The sequence below is a fragment of the Anomaloglossus baeobatrachus genome, chromosome 10, assembly GCF_048569485.1.
Source record: "Anomaloglossus baeobatrachus isolate aAnoBae1 chromosome 10, aAnoBae1.hap1, whole genome shotgun sequence".
NCBI classification, from domain to species: domain Eukaryota; kingdom Metazoa; phylum Chordata; class Amphibia; order Anura; family Aromobatidae; genus Anomaloglossus; species Anomaloglossus baeobatrachus.
This window is the reverse complement of record NC_134362.1, coordinates 36,335,053-36,352,123: the sequence shown is the minus strand read 5'-3', so window position 1 is coordinate 36,352,123 and position 17,071 is coordinate 36,335,053. Positions and strand designations below refer to the sequence as shown.

General features: G+C 52.3%; 1 protein-coding gene across 1 annotated transcript in view; it reads right to left on the bottom strand.

Annotated features, from left to right (window-relative positions):
- LOC142254470 (beta-1,4 N-acetylgalactosaminyltransferase 2-like) overlaps positions 1 to 12,175 on the bottom strand; it is a 31,636-nt gene extending 19,461 nt beyond the window's left edge. Inside the window, exons 1-2 of the mRNA XM_075325533.1 lie at positions 12,005 to 12,175; positions 900 to 1,034 (exon numbers count right to left, since the gene is read on the bottom strand). Of these exons, the coding sequence (XP_075181648.1) occupies positions 900 to 1,034; positions 12,005 to 12,036 (167 nt within the window). The 5' untranslated portion in view covers positions 12,037 to 12,175. The remainder of the gene's footprint in view (positions 1 to 899; positions 1,035 to 12,004) is intronic.
- Positions 12,176 to 17,071: the final 4,896 nt, after the last annotated feature.

Genomic DNA, 17,071 nt, shown 5'->3' with positions numbered 1-17,071 from the left:
AAAAGGGACAGTCGGGGTCCCCAAACGCTCCAGGGACTCAATCTACAGAGAGTGCAGGGGACAGAGCAACCTGGGTCACTACATTGGCACTGGTCCTCCAAGGGACCTGAACCAGCAACCCCTGGGTCCACAGTGAGTAGAGACTGTTAAAGACAACCTGGTGTGGTCTCCATTATTGCCCCACTACATCTCCCAGTCATAGCCCTACCTGCGGAGGACCTACCATCACAGCTGCCACTACCAATAGCCCTGGTAGTACCCACATTGAGCAGCGGCGGTTCTCCATCATTAACCGCAACCCGCAGGTGGCGTCACATGACAAAAACGCTTATCTCCCCGGTAAATACTCCCCATAACAAAAAGGGGCCCAAAGCAAGGGACCGGGCAACGGCCACCAGAGTGACATTTCCATTTGTTACCGCCCGTGATCAAGTACCCCCTTCTCTGGGCTCTACACTTACTTCAACTCTCCCCAGGTTTGTCACACTGACAACAGTCATCCGACGTGCTTATTTTTCTTCTGTGAGATTTCATGCACTAGGCCCCACACTGCCACGTGGGACACGATGTGCATCTGTGACGTGCAGACTGGATGCAGTCACCAGGGCCATGTGAACATCGCTGACGTGCAGCACGCCCCATATGATTGCGTGGGGTCTAGACAAGCGAAGACCCCAGAATGGAAGAGAGAAGACAAAGAGCAGAAGAGTAAATGATAGAGGAGAGATGAGTATAACATCTTCTTAACCTCTTCTCAGACCTCTAGAATCTATGTAAATTGCAGCCATCTTGCCATCATTTTGATGGATGCACCAAAAAGATTGTGGTCAATGTTAACTTTTTGTAAAATTCAAGGTAAATTTGATTCACCTTTAATAAATTCACTCTTTGTGTATTACCTCTTTTTGAAATGTTTGAGCTCCTTCACTCTTCTCGTTTTGATGGATTTATCTCCTTTATCTAGGTAGTCTTCTATCTCATAAACCTGGAGGCCTTTTCTTTTCTTACATGAACAGGATCCACCTGATAAAAAACTAAAGAATAGAATACAAAAAAAAAAAAAATTGCCTGATGTTTCATATTTAGAATAAAACTTGGTAATTCTGAAAAGTCATCTGCCTGGAGTTTCAAAATAATATTTATTTGCTAAGCACCAACCACAAGGATCCCATCCCTGACATTTTTTGAAGGCACATTTGTAGCACCCAGGGGGCAGGGGGAATGAGACACGGAGTCTCATATCTAAGTTGCTCATCACCAGGCCAGTGTGGTGATCTGGGATGTCGCGGTGGCCTGCCCCGGTGTACACCAATAATGAAGGAGGATGATGGGGGGTTGTAATAGGAAGATTGTCGTGATGCCACCTGTGATACGCGGCCAGGGATTAGCGACCACTGCTGTTGCTCTCCTCCGGGGCGGATGGTAATAGCAGCAGAGATGGTCCGGGCCATGGGTACGATGATGAAGGGAGTAGTGATGGTGATGGCCTTTGGCGCTGGTAATAAAAGAGTCCGAGTCAGTTGCTGCGGTTCCAGGCGTCTTTACTCACTCTTTGTGCCGCTCACCCGGGTAGTACCAGTTAACCGCTGTGATGTTCCCCGTCAACCTCGGATAAGTTAGAAGCAGTCACCGGTGTTCGAAAGAATAAAGTCCTTTGTCAGATTTGCCCTTCCAGCCATGAGGAACCTGGGCTGAGCACTCCACTCCAAGCCGCAGGCCCCATGAAGAGAATAAAGAAAGTGGTGAAGGTGTCGTGTCTCAGAACTGGTGTCCGGGTAGACTGACTGAAGATTGTGCGAGTTGCTCCTACTTCTTCCCCAAGTGGAAACCGCCCCCCAGGTGGCTGGCCTCAGTGACCGGGGAAGTCCCATGCCTCATGATGGCCACCCCCCTAGCTACCCTGAGCCACCCCCCCCTGTGAGAAGGCTCCTAAGCTGTATGTAAAGTGTGAATGTGGAACACTGGTGATTAACCCCCTCCTTACCTGAGGCGAATATCGCACCTTAAATAAGGTGCAATTGTGGCGCCCCTGAGGCTTCCGTCGCCACAGAGACATTGCACCTCAGCCAGAGGTGTGATGTCCCATCCTGGGTAAGGAAAGGAGTAAACGCCGGTCCACAGGCAAATCTACACTACACCCATTGTTAGGCACACACAGGGACAGTGGCAGCTACCCTCCCATGCTGCATGCTGGGAGGGGCCGTAAGACCCATCCCTGCTTCCATAGGGTAGAGCAACTGGGGAGGTGGGAGGAGCCAGCAGAATGTAGAGTAGTTACAGGAAGGTCAAGTGTAGTAGTCTGCGGGAGGCAGAGAAATGAGAAGATAGAGTTTGCAGTTGAAGAGAGTAAGAAGTCTGCGGGAGGCAGAGGAGTTGGAGAAAGAGAGCTGAAAGGAGAAGTGCTCTAGTCAGTCAGGAGCAAGAAGGAGAAAGTGACGCTTCCTGGTGAAGACCCTGGGGTCCGGCTAGGCCCAGGTGACACCAAGCAGAACAGAGGGGATTCCAGGGCCACAGACAGCTTTCAGGCTAGTGGCCTGTTCCACAGAAATATTAGGTGGAGGGATCAAGCTGCATACAGGGGACGGTCCCTAGAAACTGGAGGAAGAGAAGTCATTTCCAAAAGGTAAAAACAGAGGCCCAGGGTACTTGCAAGCACACCGGGCCACAGCCCACAGCAGAACCTCTGGAAAGGGGGTAGAATACCCACTAGACCAGCCCCCAGCCCGGAGGCTGTAGTGGAGGCCAAGCCAGGTTCATCCAGCAAAGGCAAGGCTTAGAGGTCAGCTGAAGAAAGGAACACAATAGAGGGGTGCACCGGCTTTTATCCCCAGATCTACCCGGGATCGGCGGAGGTCCCTGACAGGGGGTTCTAGCAGTCCAACGGCACCAGTGTGCACCAGCCAGGAACTGTGAGTAAAGACCTTGAAACTGCACCCCCTGGTGTTGTCTCCGTTATTTCACTGCATAGACTTCCATCACTACATTGACACTTACAAGCACCAACAGTTGCCCCGGGGCACCGCTCCACCTGTGGGGAGCAGGACCATCCAAGCTGCCATTACATCAGCCCCGGAGGCCCCATACAGCAGCGGCAGCTTAATAGCCGCAAACCACAGGTGGCGTCACGAATACAAACTTTAAATCACATAAACTTTAATCACCCCCAACACTGAAGCCATATTAATTGACTCCCGCCAGGGTCACGGAGTCGGGCCCCGCCACCACTGACGACCCCCCCGGACTAGTCCGGCCCGGCACCGGGTGTCCCATAGCCCTGGGGTGGGCGAGTCACAATACTCTGTAGTGACTGGAGCCTTAGGGGCGCCAAACATTCTGAATCAAGCTGTCCCCAGTCTCCCAGGTTTCTCCTGTAAATCTGCAGATTAACAAACTACACAAAACCTATATTTACTGCTTGACCTCTATGGGTAGTTTCCTAGGGCAATGGAATCTAGGGCATGACAAACAAGTGAGATGAAAGAATAAGATATCCCCCAGAAATTTGCTTTGAATTTTATTGGACCCTATGGTGCTGGGAAGGGGCACTTTGGTTGTGGTGCCAAAATGAAGCAGCATGCTTATAATATGAATACTCATACCGCTCTGCAAATATATAGTAAAGCATTCGAATATTAGTAAACCATGCAGCGAACTTCTAGGAATTATAGATAATTTATTGGCTTTGTTGTGTCATGTTTCTATTCCGTAGTTTGCGGTTTTTTGTAGTCCCAACTATATTTGGTGGTATAATGCATAAATACGGTATGCATGTCTAATTATGACAGACTTGGACTTTTCAAATAGCACACATCATCCATCGAGACGTTTCTGTGTATATCAGAAGAGATTTGCAAATTGAATCTTTCGTTCATCGATACCCAATAGGAGATTTTCCGTACTTTTCGTTTTAAGACGCACCCCACATTTTGAGAAAAAAAAATATATATGTCTATTGGGGTCCGTTTTAAATTCAGTTTCTGAATTACCGAAGGGGGGGGGCAACAGCTGTGCTGGAGCGGGGTCACAGGAGGAAGGGGCGGTCGTGGAGTAGGCTGGTGCAGCGGGTGTCTCATATGTTTACTGTAGGCACTGAGGCAGGGGGAGCATCCAGAAGCTGTCGGTGATGCAGGCCTCAAAGAAATGGCACCCGGAGGTGGCGTGTGCGCAAATGGAGTTCTCGGCTCAATGACAAGCCAAGATCTCTGTGCACGCGCCACCTCCAGGCGCCATTTTCCTTAAGTCTGTTGCAGGGAATCAATGGGCCGGAGGCGGAACGTGCACTGATGAGATCTTGAGCTGAGATCTCCATCTGCGTACTTGCCAATTCCGGGTGCCATTATTTGAAGCCCCCACCGCCGACAGCATCCCCTGCCCCACTGCATGCAGCACAGCACCCAGCACCATGCCTGCAGCACAACCCGCCTTCACCCACAGTAAGCCTGCAGCACAGCACCCACAACTCGCAACATCTCCCCTGCCTCCGTTGACCCCTCTCCAACACTCCCCAATAAGCTACATTTGGATTATAAGATGCACCTTTCAATTTCTTCCCAAATATTTGGGAGAAAGTGCATCTCATAACCTGAAAAAATATGGTAAGTGTTCTTTTAAGGAGCAATCTTAATTTTAAGTAAAGTTGTCAAGGGAGGAATTTGCGTTGAAGACTGCTAATGGAGTCCTCATTTGGGATATACAGAGACGATGACGTATTAGCTGTATATCAGTGCCAATATTAATATATATATATATATATATATGACAAAGAACACAGACATGCTTTCTTTTCAGCCAGCGTCACCAACTGAACTAGTTTAATATGATAGATCCAAATATACCGTAAGCATAAATAACCTTGAAGCCAACAAGGAGTGCTTTTCACTCCCCATTTTCTCCCAGCATTTGTACAATACATCTGTTCATTAAAACATTCTTTCTGTGTGGACACTACTGATAAGAGTTTGTAGCTTCACATTTTGGCTTCATTATCTTTGGTTAACTCCTTCATGACTATACAACTTTAAATTATACTATAGGTCTGTGCAATTGCTACATAGACAGAAAGATAATTTTGCATCTACATCTACATTTTGATTAGTTATATACACAGACATTCTTATTACGTTTAAACAAACATACTACAGCTCAGGTGACCTCCACAAAGTAACTGTTCAAAAGCTGTCTTGTGTGAATACATGAGGGATAACACTCTTTATGATATTATATTCTGCATTTTCACCACTTTTTCCCTTATGCAAGCTCACTCTCAATTTGTAATCAACTAGGAGCTGAGGGCGGCAGACAAGCTGCAGTAATATCTCTCATACAAAGCACAACATACAAAGATGGATTCCTCCTTTAAATTCATTTTTACCACAACGACAAACATTGTCAACATGGAGGATATTATACAGCAGTACTAATCAGTGTAGATGTGAATCCAGCTCTAGTGTGTGGTAAAAGACTTGTTAGAAAGATCACAAAAGTCTGGGTTTCCCTTTACTTATTTCCTCTCCCTGCTCTTCACTCCATAGAGTAAAATGTCTGTCACATGATACCTGCAGTCAGTCTTAGGCCTGTGCCACACATCCGTGCCTCCGGCACGTGTTTGTCATTTTTTACACGTACCGGCGGCACGGAGACACTTTAACCAATGCTACCCTATGGTAGCAGGCACACACACGTAAAACCACACGGAACGTGTGTCCGTGTGCGTTTGTACGTGTGTGCGATTTTGAAAGCGCTGACATGTCAGTGTTTTCTCCGGCAGCACGGGTGTTACACGGCCCGCACCCGTACCACACGGGTGTAGTGTGGATGCGGTCCCGTGTGACACGCGCCGGAGTAAACACACATGTCAGGGAAAAAAATAAAAAACATTAACTCACCTTCTCCAGCCCTCCTGTCTCTGCCGCTGCTGCCTCTTGCTGCCGACCGCCGCTCATTAATCTCATAGAATATTCACTTCACAGCCTGGCAGCAGCAGCAGCAGCGGGGAGACGGGAGGGCTGGAGACCGAGGATCAGCACCACGGACAGCAGCGCGGACATCAGGAAGGACCAGGTGAGTATAATAATTACTGATTCTACGTGTGCTATCGCGGATAGCACACGTAGAACACACGTGTCACGCACGTACCAGAGACACGTACTTACCTGCACACAACACGCAGGGAAAATACGTGTCTCTCGGCACGTGCGTGAAATTCACGTGAGTGTGGCAGAGGCCTTATAGATAGATTTGAGAAGTTTCTACAGAACTGATGACTAATTTAGGATGGATGGGAAGATGCGGCTGCTAAGTGGGGAGGAAGCAGATTTCTCATATTTATTATATTATATAGATACTGATATAGATAGAGATAGATATCTATATATATATATATATAATTGCCTTATTCTGTCTGTCTGTTTGTCATGCTCCAAAATTGTGTCCTTACGGTGACACAAAGCTGATTGGCCGCTGGGCTCGCCATGGCCCCGCCCCCCCACACGGATTGGCCTCTCGCCCCGGCTCTCTGCAGGCCCCGCCCCCCTCACGCAATGCACGCTCGCTCTGGCCCAACTGACACGGAGCTCCGACTCCCAGGTGAGTACACACACACACACACACACACATCAGATCACACTCACTCTCACACACACCTCACACATCACATCCACACACTCACAACATCCTGGGATATCGCTTGCTTCTACACCGGCTCCGTCACGATCCCAGCAGCGCCAGACATAACCTTGCGATACTTGGATCTTGACGGAGGCCGTGAACGCTGGTAACCATTATACACATTGGGTAACTAAGGTCCCTTAGTTACCCGATGTGTATCATAGTTACCAGTGTACACCGGCTCCCGGTACACATGTGCAGGGAGCCGGCATTATACTCCTCTCCCCCCAGGACTACTCCTCCTATTACAGTCCTCCTATTATACTCCTCTCTGAGTATAATAGGAGAACTATTATAGCATGGGGGATGTAGCACAATGGGGAGTGCGCAGCATGGGGGGGGATGTAGCACGATGGGGGATGTAGCACGAGGGGGATGTAGCACGATGGGGGATGCGCAGCATGCGGGATGTAGCACGATGGGGAGTGCGCAGCATGGGGGATGTAGCACGATGGGGAGTGCGCAGCATGGGGGATGTAGCACGATGGGGAGTGCGCAGCATGGGGGATGTAGCACGATGGGGAGTGCGCAGCATGGGGGATGTAGCACGATGGGGAGTGCGCAGCATGGGGGATGGAGCACGATGGGGAGTGCGCAGCATGGAGCACGATGGGGGGTGCGCAGCATGGGGGATGGAGCACGATGGGGAATGCGCAGCATAGGGGATGGGGCATGATGGGGGGTGCGCAGCATGGGGGATGGAGCACGATGGGGGGTGCGCAGCATGGGGGATGGAGCACGATGGGAGGTGCACACCTCCCCCCAACACACACACACACACACACACACAGGGAACCACAAACACCGCCATACACAGACACCCACACACACAGACAACGCTGCACACACAACACCCAACACACAAACACTGCGGCATACATAAATATACGCACATACCGCACAACACACACATTGCACAAAACATACCTCCCCCCAAAACACACCACACCCACACAAACCGCGCAACACACACACACACACACACACAACGCGACAGACACACAGCGCTCCACAAACAACGCAACACACATACAACACCGCTCTCACCCCCCGCCACACCCAGACAACACCCAGAACATGTACAGCGCCCTACACAAACACTTGGTAACTACACACAACAACATCTATATATCTCTATATATCTATATCTATATCTATATATATATATATCTATATCTATATCTATAACAAAAATCATACATGAACTACACAATACGTAAATTCTAGAATACCCGATGCGTAGAATCGGGCCACCTTCTAGTATATATATAGATAGATAGATATATCTATCAGTGTATATTATATATACTAGGAGGTGGCCTGATTCTACGCATTGGGTATTCTAGAATTTACGTATTGTGTAGTTCATGTATGATTTTTGTTATATATAGATGTTGTTGTGTGTAGTTACCAAGTGTTTGTGTAGGGCGCTGTACATGTTCTGGGTGTTGTCTGGGTGTGGCGGGGGGGTGAGAGCAGTGTTTGTGTGTTGCATTGTGTGTTACGTTGTTTGTGGAGCGCTGTGTGTCTGTAGCGTTGTGTGTGTGTGTTGCGCGGTTTGTGTGGGTGTGTGTGTGTGTGTGTGTTTTGGTGGGAGGTATGTTTTGTGCAATGTGTGTGTTGTGCGGCATGTGCGTATATTTGTGTGTGCCGCGGTGTTTGTGTGTTGTGTGTGTGCGGCGTTGTCTGTGTGTGTGTGGGTGTCTGTATAGGGCGGTGTTTGTGGTTCCCAGTGTGTGTGTGGTGTGTTGTGCAGTGCGTGTGTGGCGGTGTGTGTGTGTGTGTGTGTGTATTTTAGGGGGAGGTGTGCACCCCCCATCGTGCTCCATCCCCCATGCTGCGCACCCCCCATCGTGCTCCATCCCCCATGCTGCACACCCCCATAGTGCTCCATCCCCCATGCTGCGCACCCCCCATCGTGCTCCATCCCCCATGCTGCGCACCCCCCATCGTGCTCCATCCCCCATGCTGCGCACCCCCCATCGTGCTCCATCCCCCATGCTGCGCACCCCCCATCGTGCTCCATCCCCCATGCTGCGCACCCCCCATTGTGCTCCATCCCCCATGCTGCGCACCCCCCATCGTGCTCCATCCGCTATGCTGCGCACTCCCCATTGTGCTCCATCCCCCATGCTGCACACTCCCCATTGTGCTCCATCCTGCGCACTCCCCATCGTGCTCCATCCCTCATGCTGCGCATTCCCCATCGTGCTCCATCCCTCATGCTGCACATTCCCCATCGTGCTCCATCCCCCATGCTGCGCACCCCCCATTGTGCTCCATCCCTCATGCTGCGCACCCCCCATCGTGCTCCATCCCCCATGCTGCGCACCCCCCATCGTGCTCCATCCCCTATGCTGCGCACTCCCCATTGTGCTCCATCCCTCATGCTGTGCATTCCCCATCATGCTCCATCCCTCATGCTGCGCATTCCCCATCGTGCTCCATCCCTCATGCTGCGCATTCCCCATCGAGCTCCATCCCTCATGCTGCGCATTCTCCATCGTGCTCCATCCCTCATGCTGCGCATTCCCCATCGTGCTCCATCCCCCATTCTGCGCACTCCCAAATGTGCTCCATCCCCCATGCTGTGCACTCCCCATCGTGCTCCATCCCCCATGCTGCGCACCCCCCATCGTGCTCCATCCCCTATGCTGCGCACTCCCCATTGTGCTCCATCCCTCATGCTGTGCATTCCCCATCATGCTCCATCCCTCATGCTGCGCATTCCCCATCGTGCTCCATCCCCCATGCTGCGCACTCCCCATCGTGCTCCATCCCCTATGCTGCGCACTCCCCATCGTGCTCCATCCCCCATGCTGCGCACCCCCCATCGTGCTCCATCCCCCATGCTGTGCACCCCCCATCGTGCTCCATCCCCCATGCTGTGCACCCCCCATCGTGCTCCACAGTCACACATCAGACAGTATACACGCACACATCTGATCGCATACACTCACACCCCACTTCTGCCTGTGCCCTCCAGTGGGCGGTCCCAGCAGCTGTGCTGCACGCCGTGCTCCTCTGCCTTCTACCGACACGCACACATCCTATCGCATACACGCACACACACACACATTGATGATATCGCACATACGCGCTCACACTCACAACATCCGGAGATAAGACATGCTTCTGGCCATGTGATCCTCCGGCAGGTCCTGGAAGGTCACTGCACGCACAGGATCGCCGCCGAGAAGCAAGCGATATCACTGGAAGTTGTGAGTGTGTGGATGCGATCTGATGTGTGTGTGAGGTGTGTGTGAGAGTGAATGTGATCTGATTGTGTGTGCGTGTGTGTGTTCCGCCGCTGCAGGACCTTTTTGCGCTCACCTGGGAGCCGGTGTACGCTGGTAACCATGCAACACAATATTACATGGTTACCAGCGTACCCCGTCCCCCGCTCGCACGGGAGCCCACACCAGCGTACACCGGCGTACGCTGGTGTGGGCTCCCGGGGGTACAGCACTCACCTGGGAGTCGGGGCTCCGTGTAGTTTCGGGGAATGCGTGCAGGGGGCGGGGCCAGGGCGAGCGTGCAATGCGTGACGGGGGCGGGGCGTAGCCGAGTTGCTAATGCGTGCAGGGGGCCGGGGTGAGAGGCCAATCCGTGTGGGGGGCGGAGCCTGGGTGAGTGGCCAATCCGTGCGGGGGGCGGAACCGAGGCGAATGGCCAATCCGTGCGGGGGGGACGGAGCCGAGGCGAGCGGCCAATCCGCTGTTTGTCACCGTAAGGACACAATTTTGGAGCAAGACAGACAATTATATATATATATATATATATATATATATATATATATATATATATATATATATTTAAAGTACAGTTCTTTTTTCTTTGTTATTTGAGAACAGTGTCCTTGCAGGGTTGCTGTTCTGGGCTAGGATAGTATGGCTGGCTGTGTTCTTAAAATTCCTTTCTTCTTATTGTAAACACTATACTCCTCATGAAAATGTAAAATATATTTGCTGATGGTACTCCAGATTAGAGATTTATATTGACAAATTCCAATATGTTCTATTCACTTGTTTGATTTGGCTCTTAATTTACTTTTAGAGCTTGAATGAAATTGTCACAAGGGGTTTTGCGCAAACTTAGCCGACTGTCATGGCGGCATTGAACTGTTCATATTGCAGATTAGAACACTCCAACCAATGGTTTCTTTGGTGTCTGGGATCAACACAGGCAGACTCAGGCATCGACCTGCTGTGTGTCGATTCTTAAGCTAGCAAGAGTTAATCTCTGCTTGTCTGCTTGCTCCTTTAATCACATGTTGTGGGAAGACCTATCACATCTGCACCCCTCCTATTTATGCTGGTAGAATCCTTCTACCCATGCCAGCTATAGTTTATTCTATGTTGGTTTGTGAGGTGTGGCGTCCCAGACTCTCTGGTTAAAGTTGTGCTTTAGTTGTGCCTATTGCTTGGTGCAGTTGTGGAGTTTACCCGTTTGGTAGCTTCCTTCCTGCTGGTTTTTCTCCTGAATCTCTTATCTTATCCTATGTGTGAATGCTGTGTAACAGTTTTGATTTTTTCCACTTGTCTGTTTTTATCCGTGGCTTCAACATGCTCCTGTCCCATTACACCCTGCCGGCATCAGATCAGGACTGGTCAGGAGTAGGGCCAGGAAGGAGACTCAGGCCTCTCCACCATCAGGAGCATCCCTGAGATTAGGGATAGCATAGGGCCTTCTAGCTTGCAGAACTCCTGTCTCGTCCCTCCCTGGGGTGAGGGAGCGTCAGATCAGGACTTGTCAGGAGCAGGGCCAGGAAGGAGACTCGGGCCTCTCCACCATCAGGAGCATCCCTGAGATTAGGGATAGCATAGGGCCTTCTAGCTTGCAGAACTCGTCTCGTCCCTCCCTGGGGTGAGGGAGCGTCAGATCAGGACTTGTCAGGAGCAGGGCCAGGAAGGAGACTCGGGCCTCTCCACCATCAGGAGTATCCCAGAGATTAGGGAGAGCATAGGACCCCCACTAGCTTGAGGGACAGTTTAGGAGCCCCGATTCCCCAGAGTCATGGTAAGAGAGATTCTGGCTAAGTTTTAGATCAAATATATGTAGAAATATGGAACGTTTTGAAGCATTCACAAATTGCAAGCACCATGGTATACACTTGTGAGGCTGTTGAGTTCAGCTTTTACAGCAATACACATAAGTCAAACTGGCCTTATACATAGCCTAGAATTAGCACTCTATATTTTGTAATTAAGGAGGAGACAAGTAAAAAGCTGATTTAGCTTAATCTCTCAGACAGACATACAGCACAATGCATGACTGGGGAACGAACCGTACAAGAAATAAATACTTCTGTAACATCAGGAGACACTTGTGTACTTACTTCACTTCATCATATAGAAACGCTGACAGCATTTTCTCCTCTGGATAAACTTTTAGCTCTACCCCTGCTGAGATCTCTTTTTGTTGATTTGGGGATTTATTAAATAGATGATATAGTACAAAGATTGCAGAAATTCCAAAGAAACAGCATAAGATTAGGGTCCTGTATTTCATAATCCTACATTAAAAAGACAAAAAAAACCCCTGAATTCAGTGAAAAGGCATAAATGTGATAAACAGAATCTTATCAAAGACTTTGTAGACCTTCGTATAGTATTGATTGTGATATACAGTATATAGATGGTGATATAATAGAAAGCCATATCAACATATGATGTAAGTGTGGCGCCCCTGACCTAGTCAGGCACCACTGAGTACTGCACCCATGCTGGGGACAGTACAATACAGGTAATCCAGATAGCTGACTGGGGTGTGGAACACAGGCGCATAGTGACCAGGTCTCACACATGTACCCATGAGAGGACCCCTGGGGATCCCAGGAGGGGGCAAGCCTTCACCTTCACTGGAATAGTGGAGGGGGTAGAGCCTCCATCTCCTCTCAAGGGGTGTGGTAAGAGAGTCTGGTTGCTAGGTGGCGTAGGCAAGAACAGGAGAGGAGGGGCAGTGAGTCAGTTAGAGCAGAACTCCATAGGGCTCAGTGAGGAGCAGACCTGTGGGGCTGTTGCTGTCTAACAGCGCCCGCGCAGTGGCTATTGACGGGGGAGAACGGTCAACTAGGAGTGCTACCTGAAAGCCAGCTTCAGCTAGAGAGTGCAACGGAGTGGGAAGTAAGGAGACTGCTAGAGAGCACCAGGCCCAACCGGGCGGCAGATCCCGAAGCGAGGATAGATTCACCTTTCCCTGCTAAACCTGCCGGTGTGGGGCTCTTAAAGCCCACACCACAACAACCAAAAGCCGCAGCCACGTAACCGCAAGTGAGGGCCCATAGGTCATAGGAGGCAAGAGGCTGGAGTGGCCTGGTCCGGGGAACAAGCACACGGCAAAACAAAAGGGGGAGAGAGGCTTGGAGCATCTTCCCTGGGTGACCCCCATAGGGACTCAAAGTCGGGGTTACCCCAAACCACCAAGGGCTAAGGAAGGCGAGTCAGTAGTCACCCTCATAAAGTCAGCCTGAAGGATACCTGGTTCCTACCTGGTTCATCTCAGCTACGCCCGGGTTACTCACCCTGCCACCTGAAGTGAGTAAAAACCCTGAAAGACATCCTGCCTGTGTGGTCATTCTGCGACTTGTGGTACTACCAACCTACACAGGGCCCTGGGGCTTGCCTCACTCTCAGGAGGCTCCTACATCTAACTGCACACACCATCAGCCCCAGGCGACCCTCAACCTGCAGTGGCGGTCCCTACTGGCCGCAATACTGAGAGTGGCGTCACGATCAAAAACAGAAGATTTCCTACCAGTGACGGAGATCCAGCAACGTGGAGTCCCTGAAGGTAACGCACCGACACCGACACAACACCTGCGGGGCTTCACATCTGGCGTCACGAACAGGATAAGGACTAGACCTGTTCAGACAGGTGACCATGTGCCTGGGCGGTCCGCTTGAAAAATTGGAAGCGCCGCCATATTGCCACCATGAAAAGCGCGCTGAAAAACAACAGCAGCCCGCGCTGGAAGAAGTGACCGCCCACGAAGAGGTGTGGCTACCCAGAGATCCCCTGCAGAGTTCTGACCTTGCCAGCTATGAGAGTGGAAGCGTCGAGAAACGGCGGAACAGAAAGGGAGCCACAAGCCTGCTGCTGGGAGAGGAGCTGCTGAAAGAGGCAGAGCAGAAACTGGACAGCTTGTTACAGGAGGCAGCGAAGAGTCCACTGCTGGGAGATCGTGCAGAAGACGGCGCAGAAGAAATGGCGTCTGACCGCAGGAACCCAGAACCAGGCTCCGCTGCCTGGTGGTATCGGGAGCTGGCCCAGTTCTGTGACCGACTGGAGACCCGGGTCATGGAGCAGATCAGGGAAGAACGCACGGAGCTCCTGGAGATGGCTGCGGCGGTACGGACCTACGAGGGGGGAGCCGCGCGACGCCTGCCAGACCGAGCGGCGACGACGCCGACCCCGATGCTGCTACCGGTGGGTGAGTCCAGAGATGCCCCGGCCAGCGCAAGTGCCCCGACCCCTGCTGCCACGCCCGCGGTCCCAGAAGAGGCGCCCGGCGCGGCGACGCTGGACCAGGCCGCAGCCACGCTTGAAGCGGCCCGCCAAATCCAGGCTGCTGCAGCCATGCCCCGCCTGTCCCGCAGGGCTCCGACCACCACGGCAGTGCTCATCCGTGCTGCAGGTGTGACGCTGACCCAGGCTGCCACCCTGCTGAACCCGGTCCGCCAACACCCCAACGCAGCAGCGACGCTAGTCCGCGCCGCAAGTGATATGCTGAACCAGGCAGCAGCCCCGCCGGGTGCGGCCCGCCAAGCTCCGATCGATGCAGCGACGTCCAGCCCAGCCTGCACAGAGCCCCCTGCAACAGCGACACTGATCCAGGCCGCCGCCATGCCAGGCGCGGCCCGCCAAGACCAGGCCGCCGCCATGCCAGGCGCGGCCCGCCAAGACCAGGCCGCCGCCATGCCAGGCGCGGCCCGCCAAGACCAGGCCGCCGCCATGCCAGGCGCGGCCCGCCAAGACCAGGCCGCCGCCATGCCAGGCGCGGCCCGCCAAGACCAGGCCGCCGCCATACAGGGCGCGGCCCGCCAAGAAGAGAAGACTACCTTATCATTTACCCCGGCCTGCAAGGCCAGAGCAGACACCGCTCCCCGGTCCACAGAGGTCCCTGATAGGCAGCCCACGGTGGGTGAAGACCCTGCATATTGGCAGATGAAGGCTGACCTGGAGGCCAAATTTCCACAATGGTTGGTGAGCCAATACATACCCCCTCCGCATACCCCAAAGAGTCTCCTGCTAACTCCTGCAGCAGCTACACCAAAGAGTCCCCCACCTGGGCCGGCTGAAGAGCATCCATCCTCAGCACTGCCACAGCCGGAGTGCCAAGAAGAACTAAGGGGGAGAGGAGGCCAGGAAGCAGAAGGGTTGACTCCGACTCCAGTGCCACCCGCAGCAGATGTGTACTCAGAGCCGGAAATGCTGCCATACTCCCGCTGGGATGAGGAAGACCTGACACCGTCTGTTGACGAAGATCAGCCCCAAGACCTCACCTGGGAGTTTGTGAGCTGCCCTCTACAGAACCCAGCCCGCAAGACACGGCGCCACAGAACACAGTGTGCTCCAGCCCCACAGTCTCCAGAGCAGAAGGAAGTCACCGCCAGAGACCTACAGGAGAAACGGTCCCTGAGAAGGGCCAAAAGCCAGGCTAGAGGACCCCTGTGTTATGGCGTAGTGGAAGACTTTAATCTGAGAAGCGGCTATGGATTTATTGTAGCACCTGGCATCAAAAAGGGAATATTTGTTAACAGGAGAGATGTCAGCGCACACCTGCCTAGAGGACATTCAGGCAGAAATTTGAAAATCGGGGACTTAGTACAGTTCACCTTGCATCAAGGAGAAAGGGGCTACTATGCCTTAGATGTAGCACCATGTCCCAGACAAGAAAGACAAGAAAGAAAAGACAGAGATAAAGAACCTACAGATGAAACAACCACAGACAAAGATCCTACAGATGAAACAACCACGGACGACGACGGAGAGCAAGAAAGTCACAGGTGCCGGTGCCCTACATGCCCACGCCCTAGTGAAATGGAGGAGTAAAGTAAAGGAAAGTAAGAAGTTACTGTTTCGACCAGTTTTGACAAGTTTTGTTTGCAACGTTTAAGAAATGCGCCCACAAAAACTATTGTGAGAAAACCATAAACTTTAAGGCTATGAACTTGCTATAGCCACAAACTCTCGCAGTGTAAATAGTTACACCAGTGGCACCACCACCAGGGCCAGCCTGTTTAGGGGCTTGGCTCGTCTGCAACCAGGGGGGCCCGTCCGTAGAAAAGGGCCTTGGCTCACCTGCGACCAGAGAGCACGCCTGTTTATGGGGCCTTGGCTCACCACCACAAAGAGGGTACCTGGCCAGCACCAACTGTGGAGGCCGCCTCTGCATCCTGCCAGAAGAGGCTGACGGCGCGGATCCACCAGGCCAGGTATACCCTGAAACCACCAGCCCATGAAAGCCGCCTCTACATCCTGCCAGAAGTGGCTGAAGCCGCGGCCAACGGGAGAGGAAGATTGGAGGAAAGGTCTGGGGAAACGGATGGCCCAGACCTGGTTACCAACAGGACCGGTGACCTGCCTCCTGAGAGGGTTTTGGGTGGGTTAACGGACTTGTGGGTGGAGGGTGGTGATGTCTGATACCTGGTGCTTTTAAATGTTTTACATGTTTTAATGTTTTATGCATTTTAAAATGTTGTCTTGCAGCCCGAGGACGTGCTGGTGATAACTAAGGGGGAATGTGGCGCCCCTGACCTAGTCAGGCACCACTGAGTACTGCACCCATGCTGGGGACAGTACAATACAGGTAATCCAGATAGCTGACTGGGGTGTGGAACACAGGCGCATAGTGACCAGGTCTCACACATGTACCCATGAGAGGACCCCTGGGGATCCCAGGAGGGGGCAAGCCTTCACCTTCACTGGAATAGTGGAGGGGGTAGAGCCTCCATCTCCTCTCAAGGGGTGTGGTAAGAGAGTCTGGTTGCTAGGTGGCGTAGGCAAGAACAGGAGAGGAGGGGCAGTGAGTCAGTTAGAGCAGAACTCCATAGGGCTCAGTGAGGAGCAGACCTGTGGGGCTGTTGCTGTCTAACAGCGCCCGCGCAGTGGCTATTGACGGGGGAGAACGGTCAACTAGGAGTGCTACCTGAAAGCCAGCTTCAGCTAGAGAGTGCAACGGAGTGGGAAGTAAGGAGACTGCTAGAGAGCACCAGGCCCAACCGGGCGGCAGATCCCGAAGCGAGGATAGATTCACCTTTCCCTGCTAAACCTGCCGGTGTGGGGCTCTTAAAGCCCACACCACAACAACCAAAAGCCGCAGCCACGTAACCGCAAGTGAGGGCCCATAGGTCATAGGAGGCAAGAGGCTGGAGTGGCCTGGTCCGGGGAACAAGCACACGGC